Source organism: Emys orbicularis, chromosome 18 (assembly GCF_028017835.1).
Source record: "Emys orbicularis isolate rEmyOrb1 chromosome 18, rEmyOrb1.hap1, whole genome shotgun sequence".
NCBI lineage: Eukaryota > Metazoa > Chordata > Testudines > Emydidae > Emys > Emys orbicularis.
In genome coordinates, this window is record NC_088700.1 from 5,013,437 (window position 1) to 5,031,848 (window position 18,412).

At 51.0% G+C, this 18,412-nt stretch overlaps 1 protein-coding gene across 1 annotated transcript in view; it reads right to left on the minus strand.

Annotated features, from left to right (window-relative positions):
• DAB2IP (DAB2 interacting protein) overlaps positions 1-18,412 on the minus strand; it is a 253,971-nt gene that overhangs the window by 13,216 nt on the left and 222,343 nt on the right. The window contains exons 8-13 of the mRNA XM_065418579.1: positions 16,800-16,944; positions 11,322-11,558; positions 7,451-7,652; positions 6,542-6,720; positions 3,595-4,468; positions 730-882 (exon numbers count right to left, since the gene is read on the minus strand). Coding sequence (XP_065274651.1) covers positions 730-882; positions 3,595-4,468; positions 6,542-6,720; positions 7,451-7,652; positions 11,322-11,558; positions 16,800-16,944 — 1,790 coding nt within the window. The remainder of the gene's footprint in view (positions 1-729; positions 883-3,594; positions 4,469-6,541; positions 6,721-7,450; positions 7,653-11,321; positions 11,559-16,799; positions 16,945-18,412) is intronic.

Consider the following 18,412-nt stretch of genomic DNA (forward strand, 5'->3'; position numbering starts at 1 on the left):
TACCGGGCAGGTTTGTACTCGGGGCAGCCAGCCTGTGCTGCCGCCCGGGCTACTGTGGCTACACTACTATTTTTAGTGCACTAGCTCGACGAGCACTAGCATGTACATCCACTCAAGCTGGGAATCACACCCCCAGCTCTGAGCACAAGACCCAGCCTTTGAGACACTCTTGGACTGGGGAGAGTGACTGGTCTCTGGTCTTGGTTACATGGCATCAACCTGCAGCAACCTCATTCCAGCCAATGGAGTCACGCCAGCCTGACGCTCGTGTAACTGGGATCAGAACCTGGCCCCTATCCTTGGAATGCACCTCTGGCTTTTGTAAGCCTGAATGCTGGAGCTCATCTTGCCCCACCTCCCCGAGCAAGCCAGGAGGACTGCCCGCTACTTCCTGCCTTGCTCGTTTCGTTCCGTTCTTTAGTTCACTTTGTAAGCCCTGTTCTCTGCAATGGGGGTACACGGGGGTGGGGCACTGACATGCATTGCTTGAACTGGCTCCGCGGTGACCTGGTGCTCTAGCTTCTCATAGTCGTTCCTGTCCCCTCTGTTCCTCTCTTGCCCTGAGAAGAGGGCAGCCCAGGTAGCGGAGCCTGAGCAGGGTCCCCAGCATTCTGCTCCCGACGTGCGGCAGGGGCACAGTGAGGTTTGTCACCCCGTGCAGCGCGGTTCAATGACGTTTAAGGAAACTCTCTCTAGTCAGACACTCGTTTCAATCCAGTCAGGTTTTACCTTTTCTGCTTGGCTGAGCTCGTCCTTATTCCTGAGCTTATCCCTGTGCTTGGACTCTGGGTCAATGCTTTCATCTTCTAAAAAGTGCATGTTCATATTCAAAAGCCATGCGGCAGTGCGGTCCAGGGCATTGGGGTTCACAGGAGAAGGGGCCTACAATGAAACATACAACCATAACAAAAGAAAAATCGGTAACAAAAATGGATGTGAAGCTAGAGAGCGAGAGAGTTTCCTTCCAACCAAGCCCAAGGCCCCAGGACTGCTCCGAGGGAAGGAATGGGTCAGAGCACCTGAAGGGGTCTGGGAGAGAGCAAGGACACCGTCTGTTAATGCACCTTGTTTATTGTCAGCTTGCCTTTACAGGCCCAATTCTGCTGCCCTACAAATCCACTGCCGTTTACTGGGCTTCCAGGGGATCCGCTCAAGATCAACAGGCCCTAGTTCCCGGGCAGCTCTTGCTATTCCCTCATGCCATGTGGCCTATCAGGGTTCATGCTGCAGACAGACAGGTTGTGTCTGCTCAGCCTCCAGGTAGAGCTGTTGCTTAACTCTTGAGCTCCTCCTCCATCGAGATGCCTCTTCACCTGCTGCAGAGATTTCACTACAGCCACAAACAGATTTACAAAGTGAAATGCGATTTTTGATCACACTGGGGCCCTCCTGAAAAATCTACGGTTCTTCCAAGGCAGGTAGTCAAACGAGGGACCCTACAACAACAAACCTGGGGGCTCTGCATTTCTTAATGCTACAATGGCTCAGAGAATGGGTTTCCTTCCAAGGAGATTGCTCTCTAGCCATCTGCGCTACAGAAGTGCTACTGTAAGCAGAAGCAGGGAAAGCCCTGGATGGAGAAGAATTCTTCATAGGAGCATTTGGGGAAAGTCCTCCCAGTTCGAGTCAGATGATTCCATGATGGCTCAGTGGGGAGGGAAACAGTTACACTGAAGTTACTACCTCTCCCCCCCGCCCCTCCAAGTAAATCTTGCCTTCTGGATCCAGGACTTTGAACCTGAAGTTTCAGACTCAGCCCTGTCATAAATGGGCCCTTAGCTTCTGGCTTCCTGCCTTTTGGGGCACCTCTGGACTGGGAATTGTGACCCTGGCAGGAGCAAAGGATGCAGGTCTCTCAGAAGTGTGTGGCCACGAGGGGTGGGGGAAATTGTCCCTATTGTTCCTTTCAGCCCCGTAGAAGATGTTTGGGGTTTTCTAGCCCTGTGAGTGCTGACAAAATGGGGGTCAGCCCTGCATGAATGGTGCCTCCTCCCTCGCTGGGCATCTTCCTCCGAACGTGACAGAAAACCCTGAGCTAAACTGGATCCAACACGTGAAATAAAACGAGGGAAGAGGCGGTTGGATGCTCTTCAAATCAGCAGCAGCGAGGAACTCGGGAATCCAAATGAAACGGCCACTGAATGGAATGTATTTCCTCTCAAACTACACTAAGCCCTGGTGAGTGGGACCAAGCAGTTTCATTATGATTGGTGTGGACTGTTACTACACCACTCGAATACACAGATAAAAAGGCAGGAGCGGCAGTGCAGGGACTCCTGCCCCCTCGAGGAAAACCTTTGGGGGAACAGGGTGTGTGAACTCAAAGTGGCCAGAGCTTTGTGAAGGGTCATCAGGCATCCATTTCACTCAGCAGAAGTACTCTGGAGCAGCCCCCATTCCCGACCAGGCCCCCAAGCGCTTTGCCGACCTCTCTGCCTTCCCCACATAATGAGTATCGATCCTTATTATATAAATGCTGCTACACGGCCAGCTTGCTAATGCCTATGCCTACAGAACAGCCCCGCATCTGATTGACAAAATGGCTTTTAATGGCCAGCGCTGATAAAGGGCTCTGTAGAGTCCTTGAAAAAGAAGAGCAATTATGCACACCTGTCCGTCTCTTGCTTTCGAGTGTGCTGACTTATGGGAGCCGTTACACTGTGTCTGGATTGAGATGTAGTGGATAGTCGTTAGCTAGCCACATTTTTTTGGGGGGGTGGTATTTTTTAAAAATAAATCTTCATCTGAAGTATCAGAAATCCCCGGTGTGTTTCTTTTCCTATGGGATTAGTTCTTCGAAAAAAATCAGCGCTAGGAAAACTATTTCCATGTGCCGGCCAAACGGGATGTGTCCGAGGCATCGGGGACAAAGCAGGGTGACCTGCTACTTTTATTATCAGGGCTACATGCAGTGAAATTCACCCCCAGGCAAAGGTGGGCTTCAACTGGTGCACAGTATTTGTGCACCAGAGGGAATTTCAGTGTTGCTGATTTTGCTGGAATGACTGATCTTTCCCTTTTTCCCACCCCTCCGCTCCCCTGCCCAAAAATGCATCCACGGGAGATTCTAAAAGACAAAACTAACAGGATTGGGAGTGTCCAGTCGCACCATGTCCCCAGCAAAACAGCAGCAGCAGGACGGAGCCTCTTACTTAGCGGAGATCAGGTCCTGATCCGAGTCTGTGAGATGGAATTTGACTGACTGTGGCATGGGATGAGCAGTTTGCATGTGTAGGCAAAGCAGTGACAGGATGGTGGAGCGGAATGGAGGAGAGGCTCTAACCTCATCACCGCCTGCAGCCCCGAGGCAGTCGCACTTTAGCAGAGGAAACGGACGCAGCAAACTCCGAGAGTGAAAATGTAAACGTCACCTTTTCCGGATGGGCCCTGTCTCAGGGCCAGGCTTCGGGCAGGAGCCAACGCATGGCCCCCCAGGGACTCAGCGGACTGAGCGGACTCAGTCCCCCCAGGGACTCATCCTGCTGCCAGACTGGAAGGGGAGTCAAGTCATGGCTCCTGATTCCCTCCACGAGTTTGGGGCCTGATCCCCACCCACAAGGCCGGCTTTGCTTGGCCTGGCCTCCTGGCACTCACCTGTTTGTGCATGGTGCGCTGCTTCATCTCCGGACTGTCGCCCTTGGAGGAGGAGGACTGCTGCCGGAGGCGAGCCCCGCTGCCCGGCCAGTCGGGGGAGGAGGACATCATGCTCCCGCTGGATGGTCTCTGGTACTGAACTGTGTTCAGCAGTGAGGGGGGCGTCCTGCCCCTTGTGACTGGTGGCGGGGGAGGGGGCGGTTGGTCTATCCGCCTCTGGGGGCCGGCGCTGTTCTGCCGAGGCATGGTGGGCTGGCCACCTTTCTCCGTCAGAGAGAGCTGCCGGCGGGCCAGCTCCCCCGTCCGCCGGGTGAAGTCCTCGCTCCCGGCAGGGTTGACAAAGCCGTGCTTGTTGGCCGTCAGCTCCTCGCTGTTGCTGTGGGAGCTCAGGGAGCTGTGGCACTCAGAGCCAGAGTCCCCCAAGCCCCGGGGGGACAGTGGAAGCCCAGCTGCCATCTGGTACACCGGGTTCTGGAACGATAAAGGTGCTAAAAGCTGGGGCCTGCCGGGCGCGCTCTCGGCGTTGGGCGTGGTGGGGGTCTGGCCTACCCTGCGCACCGTGGCCATGCCAGTCACGTTGTTCTGCGGAGTTCGTGCAGTCCACATGCCCTGTAACTGCCCGACAGACGACTGACTGTCATTGAGGGAGTCAGCGGCCCCAGGTGCATTTGCCCCACTGTCCAAAATCCGATTGTCCTGCAAGTCCACCATGGACAAACTCTTGCTGCCATTGGACATCTGCACGTCGGGCTCATTGGCCTCCGAATAGCTGGAGCTTCGGGCGGGCGAGGGCTGGGCCCCAGCAGACCTTGTGACAAAAAACAAGTCCTTGTTTTCAGGGGTTGGAGACGGTAACCGTGTGAAATCTATCAGACTGCGGGGAAATAAACGCATAAAGGAAGGGGAGAGGAGAAGAAAAAAGAAGAGCTGTGAATGCTACACTGCAGCAGGCAAAAGTAATCAGCAAAAAGAAACGAGTAGGAAAATCAGTATAGCCCAGTGGTGTAAAGCTATGCAAACAAGCCAACCCACCATGACATATGTGACAGTGTGTGCAAAACTCAGTCACAGCACTGCTCCCCTGGGAAAATGGATTAGGGCGAGAGCTGGGCAGAAAACAGAGATTCTGTGCTGTGAAACGTTCAGCGATTAAAACCAGTCCAGATTGATGGCAAAAAGCCAAACTTTTTCATGGAAAAAAATTGGTGCAATGTTTCCTTTCCATTTTTTGATTTTGACTTTTTTTAAACTATAATTTAATTTACATTTCAGAGTGAAAAGTTGTTAAGAACAGACAAACAGGAACTTTTCATTTTGAAAATGTCAAAATGGGATGTTTTGCTAATTTCAAAACTTTTTCTGAAAACATTTCGAGCCAGGAAATCTGTTGACATTGACCTTTTCCTGCCAAAAATGTTTGGTTTCAACAAATCAGCATTTTCTGATGAAAGAATGTTTAGTTGAAAAATTCCTGGCATGCTCTCATCAGATCCTCTCTGTCAAGAAGGGGCAGTGAGGTTGGATATGTCAGTGCACTGTGTGGATGCACAGACGCACATGGAAGTGAGGGACGGGTGTGGGGATGGGGATGGATGGGTGGTATATGTGTATGAGTGAATGAGAGTGTCTGCGTGGGGCGGCGTGTTGTATCTGGGCGTGGCTGAGAGATCTGGGTAGATGGGTCTAGTTCATGAGTGAGAGGCATCATCCCGATGCGATCCTTGGATGCTTTGTATCACCAGTTACAACCATGCTGCCTTGTGCTCCCCTGTCTGTCTGCATCTGTCTCCTGCCTTATCCTGAGACTGTAAACTCTTTGCACAAGGATCATCTTTTGGTTCTGTTTGTACCGCGCCTAGCACAGTGGGGTCCTGGGCCAAGACCAGGCTCCTAGGCACTAGGATAATACAAATAAAAACCGAGCAATAATGATGATAATAACTAGCAACAACGTTGACTGCTGCTTTCCAAGCAAAGGCAGAGGCCTCGTCACCCATTCCTCCTACAGTAAACTGCCAGATTTGTGCACTATCGATTTCCGGTGGATAAGGCAAGGGCTTTGCAGTAGTTTCATGTGAATGCGTCAGATCAAAGATGCTGCATTTACATTTACATAGGAAGTATTTGGGCCAGAGTATTTTGCTCTGAGAAATTCTCCCTGGCACAAAATGTGAAGAGCTTTACCCCATGCAGGGAAGCATTAGAGATGAAAGCTCTAATTACAGAGCAAGTCCAGCTTCCTCTTGCTGGTTCCCTCACTCCTAATTAGATTGTTCAGCAATTTCTAGCTCCCATTTAGAACCTATTTTACTAGTGGAGGCTTTTCATTTGTGTGGGTTCACCTGCATCTTCAGCAAACAGGAACAAAACTAGCATTATAACTCTGCAACACGACCACCGGGAACGAAATTCCGCATGAGAACGCCAAGAAGAGTGTGCTCAGGGACTGGGCCTGTGGGCTATTGCTCAGTGGTTTCACAGATATAATAAAAGAAAATAATAATCAGGCAGAGCAGGCTGAAAACCCCAGTAAGGAAACTTCCAAAGGATGAGTGTCTGTCAGGGAAACAACACGTGATCTGGATCTAATTGTACTCAGCACCGATCCAGAGCTTTACAAGCAGGATAGGCCCAATCCTGCCTATTTGCCATGCACAGAATTCCCACTGAATTGATTTTTAAACCCCCCCATCCTCCTGCACTTGCATGTGCACGTACACACACACACACGTGCACAGTTTTAGGATCAGGCCTTCTCCCATCCTCACACTCACAGCTGGGAAGGAGGAGAGCATTATATTCCCCAGATTAAGTCTGGCAAACTCCCAGCCACCCCTAGCTTTGCCCGGCTCTGCATACAGCCAGCCGGGTACCCACAGGCTGACGCTCACAGATTACCTGCTGTTTCCCTGGTCAATGGCCAGGAGTACCCGCGAGGATTTCTTACCCAGATAAGTCATTCTCTATCACCATTTTCTGTAGCCCCACAGAGATGCTGTTGCCAGCATTTGGAGTTGATGCAGTATGGTCAGCTGTGACGGAGACCTGCACACACGCTGGGTTACTGAGCACCGTGTTGACATCCCTCAGAATCCGAGGCAGGGGCCCAAGTTTCGTTACAGTGCCCTGGGGAGAAATGGGGACAGAAACGTTACAGGCTGCTTGCTTCCTACGTAAAGAGAACCCTGGCCAGCTGTCCCAGGATCTGCAAGGTCTCTCCCGGAACTCTTTCTTAGCAATATTAGTTTCCCCAGTCGCTCAGCCACACTTCTTTGTAGTAGTAGGGGTACCCCTCCTTAACTCGTGTGTGTGGATCAACAGAGTGTGTACACAGGGAAAAGCAGGTGTGTGTAAGTCTGGTCCAACCGCTCTTGACGGAGACCCATTAACTAAAAACGTTTCTTTTTTAAAGTGAAACTAGCTGAAGTCAGGAGGCAAGTTCTGTTCCTTCCCACTGCACGACACTTGCTGAGACAGAGGTGAGGTCTAGTGCTCTGAGCACAGGACTGGGAACCAGCAGCACCTAAGTTCTGATCCCTCCCTGCCTCGGTTTCCCCACTGGATAAGGGGATAATTATACTTACCTACCTCATGGGGGGTTGTGAGGATTAGACAGACAATGTGTGCCAGGCTACAGAAATGCTAACCACTGCTAAACTACAGCGATCCTGCTACTCAGTTATCCCTTCCTGATAACCAATAGACGTTTTTCTTGTGGACGGTTTGCAAGGGACCGCTGTGTAGTGTGGTGCATGCTAAACTCTCAGTCACTCCCCGCAATCCCAGGAAGGGTCTGACTGAGCTGTGCCCCCCCCCCCAAGCTTGCCCCTCCAGCTCCCCACCTCTCCACGGGTACCTGCTCGAGCTGAGAAATGACCTCCCACAGTAGAGAGTGCAAAGTGGACAATTCCCGGCCCAGGTCGATGTAGCCTTCAAAGCCAGCTGTGTTCGAGATGGTTTCTGGATTGGAAATCTCCAACAGAAATCGCTGCATGTTAGTCCATTCGTGTTCCAGAAACTGATTCATAAAGGACATATACTCCTCTTTGCTGCCAAACCTATCAAGACAGGCACATGAATCTCAGCTAGAACCTGTGAGTAATGGTGCACAATTAACCAGCTGTAAACAGCACAGGGAGGAACAGAGCTAATTAGCAACACGCTGAGTCTTTCTTCCAGCCCTCTGTACCCTTTCAAAGCCTTTGGAGCTCCCGATTTCTAGTGAGCAAACCCACAGCTTAACCCGACACCTCTTAGAACACAGAAATGTTGAAGTCATGTCTAACCAAGGTGTTCATCACTGCAGGATGAGATAAGGGCAAGAGATGGAGATGGAACAGCCCAGTGTGTCAATGGAGCCCAGCTCACTGTAGGGGCAGGGTACAGCTCCCAGACAAAGGACATGCCTCTGATATTCAGTGGCTCCTAACACTTGATTTTAGCCAAAGATCCCCTGGCAGTAAAGAGTGATGTGCCAGGAACCACAGCCAGTTGTCCAACTCCTTTGCTTCCAGCTTTGGGGACTGAGATGAAGTGGGGCCCACACTGGACTCACCCGTAGTGGTGTCTTTGATCCAACCCGCCCTTCCATACTGGGGTGTCTTTGCAATCTAGAGGCCGGCACTGATCTTGCTGATTTGATGCAAATCCAAATCCTGACTGATGAGGTTCTGCTAAACAAAAGCCTCCCTTGGGTCTGCCTATGTCTAGCAAATATCCAGGACCCAATGTTCACAGGAGGGCCTGTCCCTCCAGCAGCTAGCCTGTGATCTGGCCTGATACGGCCACTGGAAGCATCACCAAGTCACTGCTAACGTGCAGTCCTCTTACTCCCAATGATCACTGCCCAGCACCCGAATCCCTTCTCCTGCCCTCCACCTCTCTCTGCGATGTGCGGAGTGACAGCCCGTGGCAGAGCTCCTGAATGCTGCCACCCCAGTGCATTAATAATGTCATTTCTAGTAGCCCGTCTGCCAGAGTCTCTGCTGTCTGTGTTAGAGACAGCGTCTGTTCCTACGTGTGAAGGCTCGCACGGCGAGGATGTGTCTGGCATGAGAATGTGCTGGGCGTCAAGCTCCGAATATGCTCACTGCAAGATGAGGGGGAGACAGGACAGGGCCGAAGGCTAGAGATTGGGCAGAACTGCCACTGACTTCACTGGAGCCAGCGTATGTGTATTTGCATCGGGGTCCAGCAGCCTCAGGACCAGCCCCTCTCCTCTATGCTGTCTGCTTGGCTCATTTGGGATGGTGGAGCCTAAGAAAAATCAGCCCCCGCGTGGGGCTGTTACTGCCCAGCATCTCATGCAAAAGGGAGAAGGCAGGCAAGACCTCCTGCTGGCAGTGCACCCCTCTACAGAGCTGCTAAGCGCAGTTTAGTTTTCAAAGTGGCAGTAGAAATCTTCAGCCATATCCCCTTATGTGGGATCTTGTACGCTGAGAGACCTTGAAAGGCAAAGCCAGGGTACCGCAGGCAGTAGTGTAGGTGGGACTCTTCCCTCTGAACCAACGTCCCAGTGAGCTGGTAGCGGGTATTGTACCATTGGAGGTACAAGGCTCATCTGACAGCCTATTGTTTTGCTCATTTAAACCCCCCTGGCGGGTGCTCTTTGTAAGATCACGTTCCATTAATCCCCTCCGTCTTGGATAAATCCCACGACACCTCCCTGAAATCTGGCAATTTCAGGCAAGGAAGTTTTTACTTATTTTGAACCACTGACTGGTGCTACTCTGCCCTGCCCACTCAGAGGTGGCTGCATTTCAGTGATGGAAAACTGACCTCTCTGGTTGGTCTGAAAAGTGCAAGTGCTTTGGGTTCTTTGGCTGAGAGGCACTTTGTCATTGTGCTTGTTGCATTAAGAGCAGGGCCAAGCACCTTCAAACAGTTCCACAAGGGAATTAGGGCCTGATCTGGCGTAAATTCACACATCTTTTACATCAAGTGGCTGGAAACAGAGGTCACAAATGGAATAAATCCGATGGTCTTAGCCAGGTCTCGAGTTCAAAGTCACGTAACAATTTGGCACAATTAGTGGCTTTAACTAGAAACGTACAGACAGGGCAGGTGTAGCCAGGGGAATGCGGAGGGGGGACTGTGGGGCAACACGAACTGGATGCATGTGTGAGAAAACACTAGCAGGATAACTGAGGAGGCTGCAGCTCATATATTGGGAGACTGGCAAAGGGCCATCTACAGTAGACCTCGCTCCCGCTGCCACTAGCTGCCTCTCATGTTCCTAAGCACTAAGTTAAACGCCATTCAGAGGGTGAATTTGTGGCCCTGGAACACCAGATCATCAGGGACTTCGGAGCTTGTGTCCGACATTTGCCCAATTCTCTTTTGGAGCCCGTTTATTTTCGTAGGACTCTCTGTGCGCTCCCCCGCCCCCAATGACATCCAGTCTTCGTTCTAAGTAAAATGTCTTATTTAAAGCAGGACAGATCCCCTTCTACCAGCTGATACGAGGAGACTTGCTGGGGAGGGGGCCGGCGGTGACGTTGGCTGCAGGCGAGCTCAGCTCGATTGCTCAGGCTTGAATAATGCCAGCTTAGTTAAAGAGCCTTTCTTGCAAGGTACAGAAACTTGGAAAACCTTTTAGTTAAGGACTGGTCAGAAAGATGGAGACGTTCTGTCACCTAGAGTAACACACTTGTACATCTTATGTCTGTGTCTGGCTGTGTGCATGTGAATTAAATTAGTTTGCAATTCTAAGAAGCTTTAGACTGAGGTTGTCCATTCACATTTCCAAGAGCTCATGGTTCTGTTATCAGAGCTCAGGATAAGTAGCTCAGAGCTTCCACTGCAGCCAGTGGAAAGATTTTCAGAAATCTCTTCCTTTGTTTCCACCAACCCTCTGGGCTTAGATAGAGATTGACAGCTTCCCCAATTTCTTCCCTCACCCTCCAAGTTCAGAGAAGTTCATTTTAATAACTGGGGTGATCCCTGAGCTGAGTTTGAGGGAGCAGATTTCCCCAGAGCTACGGATACCATAGTAACATCCAGCTAGGTAATTGTGGGACAGAATGGTGGATGGCACCTTTCTTACCAACCCTGGTGTACTTCAAAACTAGGCGTTTCAACTTCTGCTCTATCTGCCTCTCCCTGTGTTGAGAATGGGCCGTTCTGCTCAGGAAAGGCCTTGGTTTGGAGAATAAAACAGTCTCTCTCCCAGTTGAGGTATGGCTGGAGGCACTGACCTAGTGGGAATGGGAAAGGCAAGGTGTTTCCCATGGGGGGAATGTGGAAAACAGAGGAACCAGCAGGCACTTCTGTAAGTCCGTCTGTCTAGAGTGTGGCTGAAGGTAGCGGCAGGGACAGAATTGCCTTTGCTGACTGACTGACTTCCTTAGTGGGAATAAAAATGGCCACCAAATCTCTCTGAGCAATGGTTTCCTATCTGCTGCTGTTTAGTGGCCAATCTGCAATGAGCTGGATCTCAGTCCTGCTCCTGACATCACACCTGGCATTAATTGGCCCCCTTTGCAGCTAGTTTCAGCAGACAGGCCGAAGACTGCGTTCTCACCAGACCCTGCTCCTGCTTCCCTCAAAGTCACTGCCATTGACTTCCTTGGCACCTGGGTGCCTGCAGTTCTGGGCTGTGTCCCACGCAGGATGGCTGCCTTGCAGGCTGTCAGGCTAGCACTGAATATTCACTGAACACAATTAACCGACACTGCGTTTCCTTCATGCTCGTCGAGAACAAACCCAACTCCTTCCCCCCAACTTACTTTGCAAAGTTGGCGAGGTTCTGTGTGACCTTGGCAATGAGGGTCAAAGTGCGCGCAGTGCGGTCATCGGGGTATTCCTGGAGCAGGTTAAAGAGGGAGGGGGACATGATGGCCGGACAGAGGAACCGGAGAAATAAGGAGGCACTGATGAGCCGCTCACTGATGTCTGGCCGGCCACGGTTACTGCACTCTTGTCTCCACGAAGCAAACACCTCTTTGAGTTCCCTTGGGAAGACGCTACAACGAGAATTCAGGGCTTGTAAAGTTAGGGCTAGGAACTTGAGCCTATTTCATAGTTCTGGCTGGCAAATATGACAACCAAGCGTAGCAACCCCCTTCCCCATAAGTCATCCGTGGGGCGTGAACTCTGCTCCTCCTGCACTAAAAGTAGAGGCCTCCATCCCCTGAGCTGAAAGAGTAACTCCATTAACCGGTAGCAATAATAGGCTCTTATCCTCTTTTGTGGAGTTACCACTAGAAGGGGATAGGAAGCCACACTGAACCAGTGGGTTACACAGGAAGAGTTTTGGTTGCCTCTGAAACTTGCAAGAGAAGCAACTTAATCCACCAGGCAGAGTTAGCCCCACTGTCTATTTCCACTGAAGATGCTGGGAGCTGAACGTGCAGAAAAGCAGGCTCACACCAGCCTTCAGGTTTGGCTCCTAATGGGCTCCTGTCCGCTGGACTGAGGGCCTCATCCAGGGTTCATTAAAATGGGATTTACAAAAGCCTAATAGGAAAAAAAATATCAGCCTGGCTTTTTAAGTTTCAACAAAGAGAACTGCTTGTCCTGGGATTGAAACATTTTCAGCTGGGCCCTGAACCCAAACAGCCGCCTTGTGCTAGTGCCCGAGACCCGGGAACAGAACCGCGCATATAACCGGCCAGGCTAGTGTCGCTGCCCAAAGGGAGCGAGATGGGAAATGTAAACTGCACAGAGAGTGAAACCAAAGCCCTGGCCAGACATTAACCGAGTCATTCCCACCCCTTCCCGGCGAGGCTGGGAAATGTTACCAACCCTATTCTGCAGGTGGGAAACTGAGGCACAGAGGTGACGTGACTTTACCAAGGGGACACAGGAAGTCAGTAACGGGGCCACCATTAGAACTTGGGGCTTTTTGGCTCTTGGGCGCACACCCAATCTAGGAGATCACACAAAGTTAAAATGCTCTTATATCCAGGGCCCTTCTTTTATACTGGTGCGGGGAATAGGAAGTTAATGTTGTACAGGCATGTGTGTCAAAGACTGGTGTAAATCCAGAGTAACTGCTTTGAAGCTACTGAAGTTATTCCTGATTTACGCCAGTGTAACTCAGGCGAGAATCCAGCCCATTTATCCTGAATTCCAGGCAAATTCACTTGGGTTTAACCCGTGGATTCTGGCTCCAGCGGGTGCTTATCACCAGAGAGCCTCTTGCCTGTTTCTCCTTTTCCCCTCCCCATTCCCAGCCTCCCACCGTATCCTGTTCCCAGCAGGTTTTATTTCCTCAGCTGGACACAGCCAGTCCCAGACAATGGGTCTGAGCAGCCGTGGCCAGGTGCCAGCAGCTCACTGGCACAGAATGCCCAGGGCACTCCCCCCGGAAGCTGCTCTGCCTGTCGAGCAGGCGCTTTGTCTGAAAGCAAACAGACCCTGAGACCCCGAGGGAAAAAGCACACCCAGCCCCCGCGGGATTCATCACAGCACGGTCCAGCTCCGTGGAGAGCGTCCCAGCTCCTCTGCCGAGAACGGGGGACGAGCTACGTGACAGGGAGAGGCAACCTGCGCAGACTTGTCTCCTGCCAGCCCCTCTGGCGCTGGGCCTGGCTGCCTGAGGCGTAAAGGTGGAAACTCACACGGTCTGGGCAGACATCGCACCCGGTACAGGGAGCCTGGGTGGCTGCTCTCCACCAGCAGTCCCCCCAATCACTACTGAAATCACCTGTACTACCCCCGCCCCCCTTCTCGACCTGTCTCCATTGACACTTCAGCACTGACCAGCAGTTACCCATGGAGACACTGGAGAGTCCCATCACTACCCTTAGCTCTGAAGCAGTAACTCACTGTGTGGGAACAGGTGGCACATGGTGATCTCTTTAAATGTCACTGGGTGCGTCTCTCTCCTCAGTCTGTCTGTTTCATCTCTGTCTCTTCCCTCCCCTTCTCAGCCCATCTCTCTGTCCCCAGCTCATTTCTCTTTCCCCCTTCTTAACACTGCTCTGTTTTTCCAACTCTGAAATGCTAAAGGTCCCTTGAACGAGATCAATAGTTAATTTATAGCCATGTGGACTTGACGGAGGGGGGACATTTAAAAAAATGGATGGTCTCAGCAGAAAGCGGCATACAGTAGAGATCTGCTTCCGGCACCCTCTATAAAAGCCCAGGGCCATTACAAATTCTCTACCCCAGGCCTTCCAAATCACACTGGCTAAATCCTCCTCCTCGGACTCTGGCTTAATCCATATAAATGGGCAAACCCCTTTACTTCATGGTACTTGCCCAGTAAGACTGGAATCCTTTAAGCAATTTAAGGGTTGAACAATCTGGACAGGTTGAAGAGTTACTGAAAAATACCCCTTTAAAATGTATGTGACAGCAGCACACGCAGTAACGCGAAGTGCTCTTTTCTAATGCAGGATGGGAGTCGGACAGACCATAAACGTTTAATTGTATAATGAAGGATGGAATTCGGTTAGCAGGGCTTTATGCGATGGAGGGGTCCATAATTCATTACCCAACTGTCCTGTAACGAGCTTCCGCATGCTGAAATTCTGCTTACAGTGAAACTTTCCAGATGTCCAAATCATGCCATAATTGTAACAATTTTCAGTTATTGTGAACCTCTTCCCTCTCTCCAGCAGTTCCGCCTGCAGACTCTGCCACTCTATTTTTAAAGCAAGATCTTTAACTGTCAGGGTACCTTGGCCAATCCAAAACACTCGTCAGCCCAATTATTCCTCAAGAATCAGTGAACAGCAAGGCCCTGAGAACAGCATCCTGGCTGCTTAAGCCTTTTCCTGAAGGGAGGGCTGGAGGAACACATCTCCTCATTGCATCTCTGACTTCCCCTGGGTCTCTTTTCTAGCCTACTTTTACCTTGACCTTTTAATGGCACCTCAGTTATTTTTAGCCAGAAATGAATTCAAACAAACAATAATTTGCATCTCTGTCTTCTTCCATCTATAATTTACCAATGACTGAAGACATCAAGTGTCACTCATGGGAAGCAGATAAGTGCAATTCCTGAGGCCAAGAGAGCAATTAACTGGCCCATAGTAAGTTCTAGGCTGCCAGGAGAAGAATCTGCCCTTTTTGCTTCTTTGTGGTGGATACAGAAGGTCTGAAGTGAGCATTTATTTGGCTGCCTGTTCTCTCCCTGAGGAATATCAACTCTATTCCTTCCCAGATTTGCTGAAGGACCTATTGGATGTCTTGGGAGATTATCCAGTGAGAGTTTTCACACCGTCCTGGAAGGGCTGGGGGATGAATCTTTAGTGGAGACTTCCTTTCTCCAAAATGATCAGAAACATTAACATTAAACCGGCATTAATAAAAACTAAAGCCAGAGACTTAAGCAGTCTGATAAAACCCCCATCCATTTGCTCAGCTTTCGTTCGCCAGAGTCTGGTGATGTCATCTGGACCCAAATCTCTAATGTAAAAAAAAAAAGGCAGGACGACAGAAAATGAAAGAGGAAACTCTTTCAGGCCCTTCTTTATCCACCAAAGAAGCTTAAAGGGCACAGGCCCAACTTTTTCCCTTTGCAGGGCATCTTTAAAGGGAGCATCGGGGACAGGCCCCAAGGAGTTGTGGCTCCTACTGCCCTGAATACTAGAAAACACTCTGTATAGATAAGCGCCACCACAAACCGAATCCCCAAAGAGCAGCTAAGCCAGCTGTGATCAGCATACGCCATTAGCATTTGTCTACCCAAGCCAGCTCCAGCCAGACCCCCACAGCCCCAGCCTCCATCACTTCACAGCTGAGAAGCTGCTGCCAAGAGTGGTCCGTGATTCCAGGCGAGAGCCCTGTGAAGTGAAGTGAGGAATTCCCCATTATCGCTGACGCAAGCTGCTTCTGATGTGGAGAGACAGGCTCCTCCACAGGCATGAACGGCACTGAGCCAAAGGGTGCTTGAGAGAGAGAGAGAAATGGGGAAATGAACAGTGTCAGCTCTGCCCCGCCCTCTGGGGCACTCGGCATCCTGCAGCCCAAGTGCCTTCCATGTTCAGTGCTGCTTCCTTAAAGGCGTGGTTAGAACGTAGGCACCACCTGCTACACAGAAATTCCAAACCTCACCTGACGTTAGAGAAGTGCAAGATCAGAGGCGGTAGAGATGGAAAAGACTGAGGAGCTCTCCAACCCCTGCAAGAGCAGGAGACAGCCCAGGGGAGGACATAGCAAAGAGTAATGTGGTGCTGGCACTTGGTTTTAGCCAAAAGGCCAAGACTCTTCAATCGCATCGCAAGGTGTGCATGAGTGAACAGTGTGCCTGAGTCTGGGGGAGTGTGCAGAGTCTGACCTGATTCCCTATGGCGCTCATGGCACTGATTTCTACACTTTGCTCAAGTCTATCACACTGCAAAGCTGCAATCCCTGTCTGAATGGGTTCTTAGGGGGTTCAATGGGAATCAGTGCACACACTGGGCCAAATTCAGGTCTGATTAACAGCAGCGGAGTTCCACCTGCTAACCTCAGGTCTCGCTGGGGAAGGCGTATCTTGGTCTCTTGCTCCATTGCCCTTGCCGAGTTTTGTGTGCGTGCGTGTACACACACCACCCTTGGCATCACTAAGAATGCTAACGAAGAATCACTGAGTCAAGTGATCCCACTCACCTACCCACTGAAAAGAAATGTAAAAGCAAAGCCACACTGCAGCCACACTTCGGCTAACACCACACTTGCCTTGTTCTCTCACTGATGACACTGTGGAGGAGGGCAGAGTCTCGCCCCTTGCAGACAATGGGCACACAGAGCTGGGCACAAACTGATTGTCGCTGTGATCACTTTTTGTAGACAAAAATGTGATGTTTCCCAAAATGAAGTCAGTTTTTGCAAAACACTTGTCACTGTGAAAATGGCACATTTCTGCAGCCATGACCAGCCTCGTTCTCTTCCCAGGCAAGACCCAAAGGGGGCCCAATAAGGAGCTGTGAGTGTTTGTAGCGTGCGCATAGAAGGAGGAAGTGACATTGCCTCCTGCTTCCCTGCACAGCACCCCGAGGGTCCTGCTTCTGCTCATTTGGATACCCCACTCCCTGGTGGGTTGGTGTCCCGGGGCAGCCCCCCAGCTGAAAATGAGAACTACAACTCCCAGCAGCTACTGAGGGCATCTGCAACCTACAGGGCTCTGTGAATAGCTGTCTTTCATCACTAGAAGAAAGGACAATGCAAAACAGCCCGAGTGTTGCGATGGTACATTCCCCACCTACAGCAGTACCATGTCTGCAACAACATAAAAGCATGTGGAGGGAAATGAGGGTTGTAGGGATACTGACCAGTAAGAATTGATGATTTTACAGAAGGCCAGCTCGCAGCACATTTTCAGGTTGCTCTGATGTTCAGGAAGGTCCGAGGATGAGCACTTACTGGGGTCCACCTCGCAATTTTCATCTGATTCATACAGAGCTTTGATGAACTCCCCTACAAAACAGAGAGAGAGAGAGAGAGAGATGGTCTTTGGTGGCAAGGCAGAAAGGCATTCCACAAGCCCCAGTGTATAAGGGGTTAACCTGGACCCTGGCCTGTCACATGGGTGATAAAGAGTGGGACTATAAGGCAAGAGAAGATACCTAGCGGGAAGGGCGAGGCCTTTCTCCTCCCAGCTGGCTAAGAGCCTGCAAGGTGTCTGGGGATTCGGACCCACTGTTCTGAGTGGTGTATTTTTGTCTGGAATCCTTTGTTTATGGATCAATACTAGAAAACCTGGAGGAAAGGGACTGAAACCCTGGCTGGTGAGCGTCAGTTCTAGTGAGGTGTCCCGAGGCAGTGACACGGATATACTGCCGTCATGCTGCTTTGCCAAAGCACAACTTTCCTAGGGTGCTACTTGCCCGGATTTCCCCCAGGATGGGGCCGGTTTGGACAGATCACTCCCGTGTGCTACGCTAGCAGACAGGATGTTACCAGAGTCCATACATGCCAGGGCGATTGGTGAGGTCCGGACTCGGCAGCATGTCATTATGATCTCAGCTGATAGTGTCGCGACGCTAGAGATTGTGCCAGTGACAGGTTACGACATGGCCACAGGAGAAATGGGCAGTCGAAGGGGGAGATCCCAGAAGGAGTTTTACTGGTTGGTTGATTTAGAGCTAAACCACCAGGCAGTGTCACGTCAAGGTCATTCTCCGCATTTCCCTTCACTCACGTTTGCCAGTTGATCATTCATTACACGCCTTGTGTTACATGTTCTGGGCCTGATTCACCCCTCCCTCACACTTGCACCACCATTTCTACCTGTGCACAGTGGGCAGAACTATCGCCATTCGGACTGGGGGGTGTTTTGCCCCCCACCCCCTAACTTGTGCACAGGAGTAGCTGACCACACAAGGAGCAAGGCAGTGGGAGAGTCAGACGCAGGACAGGCTCCAAGGGAAGTGGTGGAGACACAGGCGAGGATACAGGCAGGATTTGGCTGCCTCTCTGCATCTCCGGGGGCTGCAGGACCAGGCTGACAACCTGGACAGAACAAAGCTCCCTGGGAAAGTGTCTGATTGGGCTGGATATCCCAGGAGAACCACCTTCCCCAGCAGGCTGTGCTGCTTCAGGTTCTGCTCCCAGGCAGTGCAGATGAGTTTGCAAAAAGAATCTGTGAGTTCTGGGAAGAGGTTCAGTTTCCCTTTTCACCCCAATCCGTTTGCCTATCCAACAATTGCTGACCACGGGCCCTTCCTTGGCCAGTTCCCTTCTGGGTTTTCTCCCTTCTATTGCCCAAAACAGGTTTTAGTGATTTACCGAAGAGCCTGTCCCATGTATTTTCCACTCAGCTGGCCAACATTTGCTCCAGGTGATGCCTGCTGTGATATCCTGCCCCATGAAAGCAGGCAATATGCACTATTGTGTTACCCTGCCACACAAAGATGAATTGTTTCCTTCTTCAAATATCTACCGA